The sequence below is a fragment of the Ursus maritimus genome, unplaced genomic scaffold, assembly GCF_017311325.1.
Source record: "Ursus maritimus isolate PB19 unplaced genomic scaffold, ASM1731132v1 scaffold_31, whole genome shotgun sequence".
Classification (NCBI taxonomy): Eukaryota; Metazoa; Chordata; class Mammalia; order Carnivora; family Ursidae; genus Ursus; species Ursus maritimus.
This window is the reverse complement of record NW_024425675.1, coordinates 9,713,795-9,729,807: the sequence shown is the minus strand read 5'-3', so window position 1 is coordinate 9,729,807 and position 16,013 is coordinate 9,713,795. Positions and strand designations below refer to the sequence as shown.

General features: G+C 40.2%; 1 protein-coding gene across 1 annotated transcript; it reads left to right on the top strand.

Annotated features, from left to right (window-relative positions):
• The first annotated feature begins 593 nt into the window (after nucleotides 1–593).
• Nucleotides 594–884, top strand: LOC103680147 (non-histone chromosomal protein HMG-17-like). The gene has a single exon (XM_040645503.1). The coding sequence runs from the start codon at nucleotides 612–614 to the stop codon at nucleotides 882–884; it is 273 nt and encodes a 90-aa protein (XP_040501437.1). The 5' UTR covers nucleotides 594–611.
• Nucleotides 885–16,013: the final 15,129 nt, after the last annotated feature.

Below are 16,013 nucleotides of genomic sequence, written 5' to 3'. Positions count from 1 at the left end.
GAAAGTAAAGTGAAATAATAAAATAAAATAAAATAAAATAAAATAAAATAAAATAAAATAATAAAATAAAATAAAATGATGTCAACTGTATCCAAATTGTTCTATAAATGGAATGCTAAGCTAATCAAAATCTCAACAGGATTTTTTGGTAGAAATTGGCAAGTTGATTCTAAAATTTATATGGAATCCAATGCTTAGGTCATAGAAGAGTCAAAATAATTTTAAGGGGGGGAGAAAGTACCAAGTTGCAGAGCTTATAACTATCTGATTTCAAGACTTTCTAGTAAGTAATCCAGAAAATGTAGTATTTTCATACAGATAGACATACAGATCAATGGACTAGAGCCCAGGTATAGACTGCACACGTATTGTCAAATGATTGTTTATAAAGATGCCAAGTTAATCCATTAGAATAGTCTTTCCAACAAATAGGCCTTGAGTATCTGAATAGACATAGATTAAATAAAAAGAACCTCAGGACTTGTTTCTCATGTCATATGCAAAAGTTTACTCAAGATGGAGGACAGATCAGAAGAGGTGAGACTGACCCCTGGACTGGCCAAAGCCTGCACGCTGCATGCCCGCAACCCAGAGCCCGTGTACCACCACCCATGCCCAAGAGAAAGGTTGAAGGGGACGCTAAAGGAGACAAAGCCAAGGCGAAGGATGAGCCACAGAGAAGATTTGCAAAGTTATCTGCTAAACCTGCTCCTCTGAAGCCAGAGCCCAAGCCTACAAAGGCCCCTGCCAAGAAGGGAGAGAAGGTACCCAAAGGGAAAAAGTGGAAAGCCGATGCTAGCAAGGATGGGAATAACCCTGCAGAAAATGGAGATGCCCAAGGAGACCAGGTGCAGAAAGCTGAAGGTGCTGGACAGGCCAAGTGAAGTGTGTGCATTTTAGGTAACTGTGTACTTCTGGTGACTGTACAGTTTGAAATCCTATTTTTTACAAGTTTTATAAAAATGCAGAATTTTGTTTTACTTTTTTTAAAGCTATGTGGTTAGCACACAGAACACTTCATCGTTGTATTGGGGGAAGGGCATGAGTCACGAACAGAATATCTCTGAAGGTAGATTGTTACGGAGGGAAAACACCTCTCCCTGCTAGTTTTGAGTAACTCCCTTTTGGTTCCCAGGAGGCAGGATTCCTTGATGTTGACCCATATTAGCCACGTTGGCACAAACGCCTTGTGATGTGGAAAAACTAAAGTTCATTTTTTATGCTTCTTCTCCCTCTCTGCTTTCAACATAGACTTGACTCACTTAAGCCCAGAGACTTGTTGGAACCTGACCCCAAGACATGGTTCCAGTATGTCAAGCCATCTGGACTCTACAGTGTCACCATGGAGATGGCATCCCTCAAAAGAGTTCCTTTTTTAGCTTGTGGATCTTCAGATGGATATGTCTTCCATTTTAATTTCACTTCCTGGAAGTCAGGGTCAGGTTGTGAAAACCCGTTGAACAACATGCTAAGTGTGAAATGTCAGCCCTCACCCTAACCTTTCCCTGTTCAGAGCATCGCATGAAGAGTTCACTGGGTTTTATAGTGGCTTTCTGATTTTGGTAATCCATTCAAGGGACTTTGAAAGTTGTTGTCTACTGTTGACGATCGCCTGCCCATGTCCTGCCTCAAATACCATGGTTGTTTATGAAAAGTATCTTTAATAAAGCTGGATGCAGTTTGGCTTGGGAGGGGAAAAGATAGCGGATACATCTAAGTTTAAAATCTGAAACTATAAAATGTCTAGTGACAAACAGGAGAAAATCTTGGCAATTATGGAGAAAGCACAAAGCATAAACTATAAAAACTGGAGAAACTCAATTTTATCAAAATTTAAAATTCAGTTGCTTGAAAGATACCTTCAAGAAAAAAGAAAAGGTAAGTCATAGACTGAGGGACAATATTCACAATACATATATCTAACAGGAGACATGTGTTAAAAATATTTAAAGAACTCTTTTTACAAACCAATAATAATATGACAACCTTATTTTTAAAAAATGGGTGAAAGATTTTAAACACTTCAAAAAAGAACTTAATGAATAGCCAATAAATACATGAAAAAATATTCAACATTACTAGTCATCAGGAAAGTGTAATTAAAACCACACTGAGATATAACTTTACACCCATTTCATTGGCTCTGGTTTGGAGCAACTGGAAATCTCAGGCATTATGATGGAAATACGAAGTGGTACAGCTAGCTTAGAAAACAGTTGGCAGTTTCTTTTAAGTTAAAAATACACTTACTATATGAGACAGCAGCTCCATTCCTAAGTACTTACCCAAGAAAAATGAGAACATATGTCCACAAAAATTTTTGGATGCTAATATTCATGGTAGCCTTATTTATAATAGCCTAAAACAGAAAAGAATCCAAATGTCCACGGATAAACACATTCTATTATATGATTATAATAGATTATAGATTAATTATAATAGATTATAATAGAACACTAGGAAGCAATGAAAGGAATGGACTGCTGATGTCCATGTGAGGTGGACTGATTTCAAAATCATTAGCTGAGGGGCACCTGGGTGGCTCAGTTGGTTAAGCTTCCGACTCTTGGTTTCAGCTCAGGTCATGATCTCAGGGTCCTGGGATCTAGCCCCACATGGGGCTCCGTGCTCAGTGGGCAGTTTGCTTGAAGATTCTCCCCCATCTTCCTCCCCGCACTCACACTAGTGCGCACTCTAAAATAAATAAATAAATCTTAAAAAAACCCATTAAGCTGAATTTTTAAAAAGTCATGATATTACTTCATTTATATGAAATTCTAGAAAAGGCAACACTAATCCACAGTGGTAGAAGACAAGTCGGTGGTTGTCTCAGACCAGGAATTTTTGGAGTGATGTAGGTGCTCCATATCTTAATGTGGTTGTGGTTATGGGGGAATATACATTTGTCAAGTTCATGAAACTGTAAAATAGATAAAGTTGGTATTTCTTAAAAGGGGAAATGTTTCTCCTCCCCTCCAACCCTTGCTTTTCAGAACTAGATGCACCTAGCATTGTTGCCTGGTTGCTTTCAATCAGAAACTCCTTGAAAAGTCTGTTGATGCAGGGAGGATCACAATTAGGCCATTAGAACAGCTTGATTTGACATCTAAATGTAGAAATTCTTAGAGAGAGAGAAAAAATCGCATTTGCATTGTCGCCATGTAAAGAATGGCCCGAAGAGAGGATATCATGGTGGCCGCTTTGCTTACGGTAGGGCTTCCTTTTCTAGCCAAGTGAAGGGGCACAGGATTATGGGCTCGTTATCGACAAGGATTCTGAAACTTCATTTCCTTTTTATTAATGCATTGTTGTTTGTGTGGCAGACGAATTGCCATTCTGATTGGAAACTCCTTCCTGCACTGAAGAAACCGCACCAATTAACAATATTCATCTGCCAATTCAGCTCTGCATGTTCGGCCTCATTTAACTTGACAAAAATAGCTCTTTTTTTCCTGAGTAGGGAAAGTGTTCCTGTCTCCAGTCCCGGTGATGGGCAGAGGTGGTGGAGGAATCCTGTTCCAGCTCCGTCACCTCCGGTCTCGTGCTCTGGCCCCGCCCACTGCATCACGTGGGGCCGGCGTTGGCGGGGACACATTGCAGGACCTTCTCTGGCTTCTTCACCACCAAAGTCACCCTACGTTGTTCGTTTGCCAAAGGCCCCACCGCAGTGTTTGCTGTTTGTCTTTTTTTCCTCTCGCTCTTAGTATCTTCTTGCTCTCCTTCCCTTCAATTCTCTTTTCCTTTTAGTGCCCTTGTTCTTTCTTTTCTTTTATGGAGGACTTCGCCTGTCCTCGGCATATTTTTACACAATATGCTCCTTTTACGGAATGGTGGTGGACTGGCCCTGCCACAGCCTATCGGATTGGGCTGTTTCTTCCTGATGCCACTTCCTCATACGAAGTGATGCCAGGCCTCCCACCCCCGTCCTCGCCTCCTCTTCATTTTGGGTGTTCTATTCCTGTCCTGAGACAGTGACTGGCCAGTTCTTCCTGGTATCTCACCCTACTTAAATACCTAGAAGCTATTTCACTTCTAGAACCTAAGTTTTCTGTGTAAGAGGAAATCCTTTTCTTGATACCTATAAAAGTGACAATCATCAATTGTATTTAAAAAGAGCAAAGGATAAATATCCATTGCGTCACAATGAAATGGATGCTAAGAAATAAATTCGTTGCCATATAATGGAAACAAGCAGACACAAAACAATTATAAGAAAAGAGTGAGAAAGACAGGAGCAAAACTTTCAAGGGTAATTGGCAAGTTCATTAACTTGACTGCAGTGATGGTTTCGTGGGAGTTTATTATGTCCAAACTCTTCAGATAGTACAATTTCAATATGGACAGCTTATTTACATTAATTATACCTCAGTACAGTCGTAGAGCAAGCAAACACTCAAAAAACATCTACGACTTAAAAATAACCAGCCGTGCTTTCATCACTGGCAGACAAGTGTATATGGAATTATAGCTGTGTTATTAACCAGTTGCAACCTTATTAAAGTCTCACTTTACCTTAAAAAAATATGGTGTGAAGATAAATATAATGAATGTTGAGTGCTTCTTGGGTGTTCTCATGTAGGTTTATCTCACCATGAGACCAAGAACCAGCATAAAAGCTGCATCATACCTCCTGACCAGTCACTTCTACAAACGAGATTGTTTTAACTCATTGTTCCTGTGTATTGAAGGGCACTGTGCAAATATATGAAGCAGAGATGTTATATCCACCCTGAACACAAGTAACTTCATTTCTAGTTCCACGTGGTCATACATACTACTGGAGCTAAGGTCCTGAGGTCACCAAAGGAAGGCTTATTGGTGTGTGCACATGGATCAATGCTCTTGACCACATTTATTTGCAAGGAAAAGTTTCTTTTACCCACCTTTCAACAGAAAAAGCTATGAATAATCAAATATGAACAATGGGAAAATAACCTTATTCCACAAAGTCCTTTTATTTATTTATTTCTTTTAACAATGTATTATGCTTAAAAGTAGAACATTTTGACAGAAATGAACATAGATTATGTGAGTCATCTACATTCTCTGTGTTAGACTTATTACCCTATTAACTAACTGATTATGCTTTGTTCTGATTATGGATTTCTGCTCAGCAAACCTACCGTTTGATAATAGTAGAAAAAATGGTTAAGTGTGGTTATGTTTGTTTTCAGTAGCTTTATTAAGGTATAATCCATATCCAAAGAACTGCATATATCCAATATATATAGTTTAATGAGCTTGGACATATGCAAACACCCATGGTTCCTTCACCACAATCAAGAGAACAGACATAGCCAACATCTCCCAAAGTTTCCTGTGTCTCCCTCTTTTTGGTGGTAAGAATACAACCTGAGATCTACCGTCTTAAGAAATTTTGAAGTGCACAATACTGTCCTGTTAACTGTAGGTACTATGTTGACAGCAGATTTCATCATCTTGTGTAACTCATTCATCTTGTGTAACTAAACTCATTCATCTTGTGTAACTAAAACCTTATTCCCATGAAACAACTGTGTGCTCCCCCCCCCCAGTCCCTGTAACCACTATTGTTCTGCTTCTGTGAATTTGACTATTTTAGAGACCTCATATAAATGGAATCATGCAGATTTTGTCCTTCTGTGACTGACTTATTTCTTCCAGATTCATCCATGTTGTTGCAAATGGCAGGATTTCCTTTTTTTTTTTTTTAAAGACTGAGTCATATTCTCTTATGTGTATATATACCTTATTTTCTTTACCCGTTCATCCATTAATGGGCACTTTTTAGAAACTTCTCCAAAGTAACTATAAAGAATACATGTTAGTGGTAAGAATTATTTCTCTATGCTTGCCATGGAGGCTCAGTCTTTTAAAGATGTTAAAAATGCATATGGGTACAATCCTTACCCTAGCAGCAACTTATTTTTCTACCATTGTTTTCTCTTTATCTTCATTTCTTTCTTGAATCTGTCGTGTTATTCCAAGCTTCCATCGTTCGTTTTTCAAACAAGGTGGGATGTAAAAAAAGGGAATCAAAAACTTCCTTTAGATGTGAGACATATGAATCTTTTTAAGTGTTATTTTCAAGAGCCTCAAGGCAACACCAGGATAACAAGATAACATGAAAACTGTTGAGATAAATTGTGAATCCGTGGGCTCCAGGATGGCTTTTCCTTACAAATCATACTTCTCAGAGGACTGGACAGACATAAGCCAGGGATTCAGAGACAGAGTTCTGAGGCCAAAACGTCTCAACAATGGCATGTTTGCCACAGAACAAAGATTGGGGAGGACAGTGGAATGGAAGGAAGTCTGTTTCAGAGGGAGATCATTACAACATCCCTCTCACGGTACAGCAATAGGTCATTACTATTAAGTGGTGAACTTAAGAGCAAAAAATCAGTCATAAGGAATGATGTGTAATAACCACAAAGGACTGATATTTTGACATTTTCCAGCTGGATATTAATGCATTATTGACACACAATCTTAGTGGGTTTGTTGATGCTGTTGTTGTTGTTTTGTTTTTTGTTTCTACTTCCAGGAATTTTCATACAGTTATAAAGGAGAGGCATGGACCCTGTAGTAGGCGCCAGCCCTAAGAGCATATAGCCTTGGCTGTCTTCACAACGTGTCACTCCATTCAGTACAACGCCTTTTTTGGAGGACCCGCAAATCAGGTGGAGTCTGGAGGAAGATGCAGCACAGCCTTTCAGCTGGGGCCAAGTTTCCGTGCTTCTTTATAACCGGCACAGAATGCACAGAAGGGGAAGACTGGAGCGGGCATCCCTCTGTTACACTGAACAAGGAGGCCGTTGGGCTGATGTGGCCCTAGTGCCATGGTGACCTTGTAAGGAAATCCAAAATCTAAGCCTGCAAATGTCTCAGGGTTACAAAATGAAGACAACCTCAGGACAACCAAGCACAACAACCAACTGGACCAAGCCACAGCCAATCAAATCGGTTCCTTTCTTGGCTTCTGCACTTTCTCCAAGTCTGGCTCCTGCAGGCAGAATGCTTCCACCCACTTCCTGTTTGGCGTTGCTGGATTCAAACTGATAAATGCTCACATCAACTCTTAAAAAAATTTTAATGTAACTCAGTTTACCTTTTAACAACTCTATTCAGCTGATTCCCAAGTAAAGTCCTACTGCAGTTTGGATAGTTGGCCTTACCAATATGCGCATTTCCTTTTTATATTACTGATGTCGAGTAATTATAAAGCTTAACTCGTTATTTACTATCAGAAGCACTATTCATCCTGTTATATAGCTTTTATAACCTATTTTTTAAGAGATTTTATTTATTTATTTGAAAGCGAGAGACAGAGATAGCAAGAGATGGTGAGAGAGAAAGCACCAGCATGAAGGAGAGGGAGAAGCAGGAGAGGTAGAAGCAGACTCCCCACTGGGCAGGGAGCCCGACACTGGGCTTGATCTTATAATCAGATCTTTGACCTGAGCCAAGACAGATGCTTAACTGACTGAGCCTCCCAGGCACCCCTAACCTTAATTTTTAAAAAGGTTTTATATTAGATTAAGTGGATGAGCTATAATTGAGTTAATCATTTCCCTGTCGTTAGATTTATGGGTTTTTTTCCTAATTTTTTTACTATTACATAGTTTTTACCCATTTTTTTTTTTTTTTTTTACTATTGGTGATCTGAAACACTTCTTTGTGCATATGTTTTTTTCCCCATAGTTTGGATATTTTATTAGGCTACAATTTCAAAAGTTGAGGATAAACCTATGTAAAAGGTATACATCTTTTTATTGCTTTTGATTCATACTGTTTAATTACTTTCAGAAAGGAGAGCAATTGCGAGTACTGTTAGCAACTGATACTATCCTTACTAGCTTTGAATGATACCATTTAAAACAGTCTGTCTTTATTTAACAAAGAAAAAGTACCATGCAATTTCAAAAGGATTCCACGTTGCCCACTGTATACTGGTATCCTTTTTCTGCTTTGTAATACCTAGAAAAACAAATACTGGTCCCAAGGGAACTGGAAACATTTCCTAAAGATATATTCCCTAGACCACAGTTGTTAATTTCTGACTTGTGAAGGCAAGCTGCTCAAAATATTGGGATGGGACCATATACTTTCTAATTCAACTCAGATCCTTATTTGGATCATTTTGTGTTTGGAGAGGTTAAGAGAATCATCAGTGGAGACAGTGTGGAGGCAATAGAAACACTGTGCAATTAATGTTCTTATCTTTTTTATTTTAGGTAATAGCACTTCTATTTTTCAGAATAACATCTTCAGGGAAAGCATATTGAATTCAATCTGTTGTGTGAACATTTGCAGTTAGAGAAGGTACAGTATGTATGTATAAATGAATGTACAGACTGCTGATGATTTATTTTGGTTCTATAGCAGCCTTGGAAATAGAACCGGGTTTTTTAATATAGCATCTTCCAGAATCAGGGTAGCCCTAAGCTCTTTATGGAACAGTGATTTGGGCTATGTCTAAATATGGCTCATCCTTATAGTCAAAGATAAAAAGTTCAGATAATAAACCATTTTTTATACAACATTATGTATATGGTTTTATTTGGGGCTTCCAAAATTGCATGGCTATTTTTGCCTTGGTGGGTGCATCTTTTGCAAGTCCCAATGTCCTGTGAAAGTAGTAGGCTGTCAAGGATGTCTCCATGGGTCGGGGGTGGGAAAGTCCCTCTTGGAAAACAGTCATGGAACCAGTCATGGGATCCGCATGGATCTGGTGACTTCAAGATGTTGCCCAGGACAGACCTGTCTTGAAAGGAGCAGCTCTAACTTGTCCATAGTGGGGGAATTATAGTGGGAAATACTTGGAATAGTAATTATTGTTGATAATTTTTTGCCCTGCCTGCTGAAAGGACCCATCACAGCTCTTCAGTTGCCTGGTGGGTAAATGTATGCATGCAACTCTTTCTTTCGTATGCTCAGGAATACATTTAGCAACCATGTTTACCAAGAGTAGCCTTTCATAGCCTGACCCACACATTTTGGTCTGTGTCGTCATATTAATAGCAATGCTTTGCATTTGTACAGACATTCAGACTTTTAAAAGCCTATGTATACTTCATGAAATTATCCATATAATAACATCTCAGTCATCAGCTGCAAGTCTTGTCAGTTCTACCACTTAACTGTATCTCCATTTCCACTTCTCCCCTCTACATTTCTCTTTGAAACTTTCATTACTCTTGCTCACACCACTTTAGTGCCAAACTGGTGTTCCTACTTATTACACTCCTGATGCTGTTGCAATCTGTTCTCCATAGAAGAGCTTGAGTAAGCTTTAAACATCGTAACTCAAGACCTGTCTTTACCCTGCTTAAAATCCTTGATTGTTTTTCGTAGTGCTTATTAAAAAAACCTACATGCACAAAGGCCTGACATGATTGGCCCCTCCCAACACCTCCAACCCATACAGCTCCCCCACTTCACAGCCACACCAGCCCCTGTAAGTTCCTCAAGTACAACCCCAAATTGCCTCTCCTGAGGACCTTGCACCTGATGCGTCCGCCTGAAAACCTCTTCATGTGGCTGAATTCTTCTCCTCCATTGGGAGTTAGCTGGACTATCTCACTTCCAAGAATCATTCCCTCTAAAATGAGGACTTATGGAGAACGTGAGACCCAGAGGAGGGTCCATAGCTATGGAAGCATGGAGCCTGGAACGGGCCTAGTTTTTCCACTCCTTGTCCACCACCCCTGCCATAAATTCTACCAACCTGTGATTAATATACATTTCACTGTCACTAACTAGGGAGATCCTAAATTATACGGGCATTTCATCTATTTTTGTTTGTTTGCATTATTTTGACTACGATGTTTAGGAAAATGGGGAGGATGTTGCTGATGTTAAGTAATTTCCTAATGGTTGAGACTGATTCTGATAGGATGGGTTTTGACTGTTTGAGAACTGACAAAGATGCATGCTTGCCAGCCTTCACGGAACCATGCACCCTTGGGTTCCTTTTCAAAAGGGAGAGAGCTTTCTTTTATGGGTGAGAGCTCCTCTTGCTACATATTTGTCTGAAAGCACCCTGGATACTGTCATTTAAAAAAATGATCATAAAACATCTCATCATGAGTTCTTTGATTTAAAATGGAAACATATTTTAGGCCCATTTCTGCCCTTAAGTAATATTTCCCCTACACTAAGGTATGGCAGAGTAAACAGATCATTTTTCCTCTGGGATATATTTTTCATTCAAATATTGTGTTGCAAATACAATTTTTACATCCATTTGTGACTCACTCTCACTCTTTTAACCTAGAGACTCTCCATTGTCGGCTGGTCTCCTCTGAGTTATTCATCCAGGTCTTGAGCATATTGAGAACATATGGCTTGTGTCACCTTGGACAGGCAAAACCAAAAGAGGGTAATAAAAGAGAAGCAAACACTACTTTCCCTAACCATTAATATGTGGTACACATTTGCATTTCAGATATTTTCATGGACCTTTATTTTAGAATAACTGAACCACAAAATGGAAAGAATTCTTAAAGATATTTAGGCCCATAGCCTCATGGGTGTGTTACATCCCCTTGGCTGTGTTGCCACCATGCTTCATCCAGCCTCTATTTTACCACCTCAGTAGTGGGAACTTCCTCTTCCCGGGGCTGCACCATCTTTGCATGGAATTTTTGGAAAGTTAAGTTGAGCCTAAATTTTTGGCTATTAACTTGATCAACAATTAACATATGCTTTCATCCAAGACATCAATTAAACCTGGAAGAGTCAAGAACAGACAGTGGTCAACTTCTAGAGGACTCTAGAACCATCAATCAACATGTGCTGTGTCCTAAAATCTGGTTACAATGTTTGATGAGGAGACCATGGAAATCTTTGGCAACCAAGATACACTATATATCCTGTGAACATTCCTGGGTGAGTCTCCCTAGTCTAGGAGACTCTGGTCACCTCATGTTGCCCTCTGACATCCTGGTAGTGGGCAGTGTTATTAAGTAAGTTAAGCCCAAGGGAGGGATTTGATAAAGATTTATATAGATTAATACCTCTTCTCTCATGGCAAATTTTTCAAAATCCCCTTAAAGTTCCTCTACTTCTTATCTCCATAATAACACCTGCCATGATGATCCGTGGGAGAGCCTGATATTTTGATTTCATCACAAACTGAGAGATGTTCATCTCTGCATGTACCTCCTAGTAATGGTATTTTCCTTCCTTCCTGGGGTTCTTGGCATTTGGTGACACATAGTACATGCCCAGTCATACTAGAAAAATCACCAGGTGAATCTAAAGCTCCCAATGTCTTCCTGCACTAAGGAGGTTATGTTTATGTGTCTTCTCCTCAATATTAACCATTCGCAAACAAACCCAGTTCTACAATTATATGAATCTTCTGTCTCCAGTTTGGAAAAAGTAACGGATCCCAGCTCTACAAAGGTTATAAAAGAAGGTGTATAGATTCTCACTGGTTGGCTCCAGTCTTAGGTGGGGAAATGGAGGATTATTGAGCCCTGAAAAAAGCCTAGGCCAGGGTAACAAGGAGAGGAAAAATATAGACCAAGGTAAGTCGGCTATAGTCTTAAGCTGGGTAAATGTAGCTCACCTCAGATCTGCTGGAGTATCCCCCACTTTAGCTTACTATAGTAATGCATACATTTGTTTGTAACTGCATCAGAAAGGAAATGAGGTTAGCCTGGCATGACTTACTTGTTCTAACTGAACCCATGCTGGCTGTTAATGACTGCTTTCTTCTTTAAACGCTCCCAAGCCATCTGTTTAATAATCAGTTCTAGAATTTTGCCTGAGAAGAATCTCAATGCTAGTGCGGTAAAAGATCCCCAGGCAAAGATCATAAGACCCAGGTTCTAGCCCAGGCTCTGTCACTAACTAGTTGAATGCTTCTAGGCCAGAACCTTATTCTGCCTTGCCCTGTTTCATCTCTAAAATGAGTGGGTCAGAAGAGACGGTTTCTGGGGTTCCTTTTGCTTCTGAATTTGTGATTCCTCCATTGCATTAGTCTGTGGTTCTTGGACCCTGCTCTTTCCCTGATTGCAAACCAGGAGTTGAACCATTTACAGTCATTGAGCATTTCTACTCCACGTGTTCTAGATCCTGCTCTTCCACTAACTTGTTGATAGCCCGGGCAAGCTGTAAAATTCTATAGGTGTCAGGTACCTCCCTTTACAAATGAAGGTGTTTAAACCAGATGACATCTAAATTTCTGAGTATGAGACCATAATGCCTAGGCAATATTGAATATCATTTCTGGGTTCACATCCTGCACATTCTTAAAGGAACCGAGTATTGTGTGTTTGACCCTGGAAAAGGGAACAGACTCCAGGTTGGGCAGCAAGCTTAAACATTATCAATTTATTGAATAATATTGAGAGGGACCAGTTGCTTTTGTCCTTGCCTTAGATTTAAATAACCTTATATTTTTAATTAGCACACTGAAGTTTTAATTTAATTTTTTCTTTCTCATTGAACATTCAGGTCTGCTGCTTGGTCCATTTGCACTGACTGAGGGGAACATGTTTATCTCAGAGAGTGTTACAAAAGCTCTAAGGTTGCAGGGAGAGGGATCTCTAAAACTGCTTCTGTTTCTTTATTTCATAGGTAATGAACACTTTGGGTTATAGAGCTATTTTATTCTGGCCTGATGGTGTTGCATGACTCAGTCTAGATGATTCCCACAGGAAGGTCTGATTTTTATCCTTTGACTAAAAACTAAAAATAGAGCTTTCAACCCATCCTGGACTCTCAGCTGTCATATGCTGTAGAAACCTGGACACTTGGCACTGTTGCTTTGCAGTTTTAAAAAAAATCACTGCATTCTTTAGGTTAAAAGAAAGAATAAACAAATATAAGTATGTGAATCTGGGATGTTGTTTCATTTCCTATTGTCTCTATTCTGGGTGAATTATGGAGCTGAAGGTGATTTTCCTTTCAAATTTATTTAAATGAATTTTTTCCCCAAGGTGACTATAAGTAGGTAAGGCCAAAAAAGGAGATATTCTGATTAGCCATGGTTAAGTGTCCCTTCTCAAGAATAATAAATGCTGATGGAACTTTACTGTTTACATGGTCTCATTGTGGGTGGGCAAATCATCTGTTACCATTCTCAATTCAAGAACAAGTAGATTGAGGTTTAGTGAGTACTTGGCCTCAAGTCACAGAACTAGTGAGTAGATGAGATAGAACTGGGACCCAGGATTTATATCATTAACCACTTAAATCTTCCCACAACTAGTATCCCAAGTGCCACTCCACCACAGCAAAGTGTCGGATGAAGTCTTCTTCGTGAGGTCTGCCCAGGGAATTCCTGCACACACCGGTTGTCCTGTCTCTGAGTATCTCTTGTAGTTAATGTTGGTCCCACGCAGTTGAGGTCCTTTCTTAGTTCCTTTGTCAAAAGAACGAAGGCTTCTCATAATTCTATGTTCTGACTAGACTATCTATTTCTTCTCTAGAAACCTCACTCAGCGCTGAGCATGGAGCTGAGTCCATGGTGGGTTCACTAGGTCAGTTCAGGAAAAATGAGCTTCCGGGCCAGAAAAGAAAACTAACCTAGACCTGGAGGTAACGAATGGGAACTCTCCAGTGCTTATCCTACTTCAAGGCTCGTTCTGGTCATGTGGGTGGATTGCTGTGTGGAACCTCAGTTAGTCATAGACTCGCCATATTTTAGTAGTAGAAAGAGAAAAAAGAGCAATTATACCTAAATTAAGTCCTCTAAGACCCTGGCTGATAAAATTCTATTCTTACAAGTTTCCCTGGAAAAGACTTTCCAGTGTCTCTCAATGAATCCATTACATGGTTAGAAGTTAAATTGAATTGTAGTAGCAACCAGCTTGACTCTTTTGACTGAATTAGTTGGTGAATTCATTTTATTCATAGTAATTCACAGTAACAATTAAATTTTAAGATATTCAAATTGGGTTTATATGCTTCCGTAGCAAATGTTTACTCCAAATCTCCTTTTGTTCAGTTCTAGCTTATGCTGTGAAGTTGCATGCAGCCCTAACACAGCATGCTGCAGACATCCATCTCATTAGGTCTTAGAGCAACCTGAGGACAGAAGAAGGGAATGGGCGTATTATATTTCTTTCAAGAGCCGGGTTGGGGAGGGCAGACTTGCGAATTTGTGATTCCATAGTTAGAAGCAGATTAATTGCAAGAGCCATTATGTCTACCATATTTTACTAGCTCGTCCCAATATCCTCTCGTCAGTGATCTTGAACATGACATTGAAAATCACTTCGGCGGACTGAGGACATTCTCTAAACCTGTTCTTCCATTTTGCCTACTCTGAAACTAGGCCAGTTATTAATGTTTCAGTTCCAAATCCACTCTTCTTTGCTCTCTTGGTGCTCCTGGAGATGGACCCTGGAACATTTCTCCTTTGTCAGCTGGTACAATATTTGGACTTGACATTAGAGAGCATGGGGGAGACACTGCAGGAGGAAGATTTCTTTCTCTTTCTGGTGTATTTTTCTTGTTTTAGGGCATGGCAGGGGCTCTCCTGCCAGTGGGGCATGCAAGACCCAGTGATGTACACCCTCCAGCGATTTCCATCACCACCCCAGCAGATTTCCCAGCAAATTCCACCAGCACAGTCCTCCCATGCCCCTGTGGTCAGCTTCTTCCCCCACTTGTGGCCTGTGGCATCTCAGCGAATGTCCCCATCCAGTGGGCTACACATGTACAGATACATCCTCTCCAAAGAGGTGAGTCTCAGCTAGGGAGTGGAACATTTTCTAAGTTTGTTACCTCTCTGGGCGCTTCCTCTCAGCCTTAGAGGTAGTGGCTGCACTATGTGCCTGCCATTTAGAAATTATTAATAGTTCTCTTTACCCTTCTTAGAAGTTGATCCCTTGTTACTATTTAATACTTTTTGTGTTAAATTTTCCCAGTCAAAATTGCTAGTGTGGTTTCCTCTTTTTTGACTGGACCCTGATTTATAGAACCCTTTCATGAATAGATCATCCCTGGCCTCTGATCCATTTGGCTTCAACTGTTAGTTCTCTCCTCTGTTTTGGCCCTGGTTATGGTTTGTCATTGATCTTTGCTCCCTGGTACTGACACAGAGACTTTGTTATGAAGGTAATGTAGCAGGAGTGGGGGAGCCATGGGCATTTGGGCTAGTTCCTCATGTAACTGCCTTGTGCCTTCAGGGCCTGCTTGAGACTGATGTCATATAAAGAATTCCATTTGGTGATGGAGTGCTGCTATCACACCTCACTCTAGCTTGGCAGCTCAGATAACACCCTGGTCGTGATGGGCAACTCAGGTCACATGGCCACTTGGTGGCCCATGGTTAAGCATTCAGTCTCTACGAAGACCCAACAGCAAGCCAAAACCTTTTTCTCAAAATGGAAAGTAATTATTTGCAGAGGATGGTAGGTATTTGCTCTAAAATTCTAAGGGTCTGAGCCGTGATTGGCCTATTGAGGCTGCCAGAGGCTCCAAGCAGTATCTTCATCTGCCACTGACAATTCAAGCACCACTGGATTGCTGGATCCATATTCCCAAGTGGCAGAGCAGCATACAAACAGTGTAGACTTGTTGCAGAAACTTCTCTCATTCTGGGCCCACTCAAAACTGGCAGCTTTTCTAGTTAGTCGGTAGATGGGCCCGAGTAGCACACCCAAATAAAGAATATGTCGCCTCCAAATTACAGAGACCCACGAGGCATTGTGCTTCTTTTCTGGTTATAGCAGAGATTAGATGTAATCATCTATCCTACACTTAAGAGTGATATCTGGAAATGCCCCTCATCACCAGACCCCCAGAAATTTCAGAGGTGGAAGTCCTCTGAATGTTGTCAGATTTCTCTCTCACCCTCTGACATGCAAATGTCTTACCAATAAGTCTAGAGTTCTTGCTCACTGGTTCCAATCAGCATAATATCATCATTGTAATGGACCATTGTAATCTCTTGTGGAAAAGAGAGGCAGTCAAGGTCCTTGCAGACTAAATTATGACATATGGCTGGAGAATTGATAAACCCCCGAAGTAAGACAGTGAAGGTATATTTCCGGTTTTGCCAGCAAAAAGCA

Excerpts from the sequence above, each read along its gene's own strand:
- LOC103680147 (XM_040645503.1), top strand. The coding sequence starts at position 612 with ATGCCCAAGAGAAAGGTTGAAGGGGACGCTAAAGGAGACAAAGCCAAG.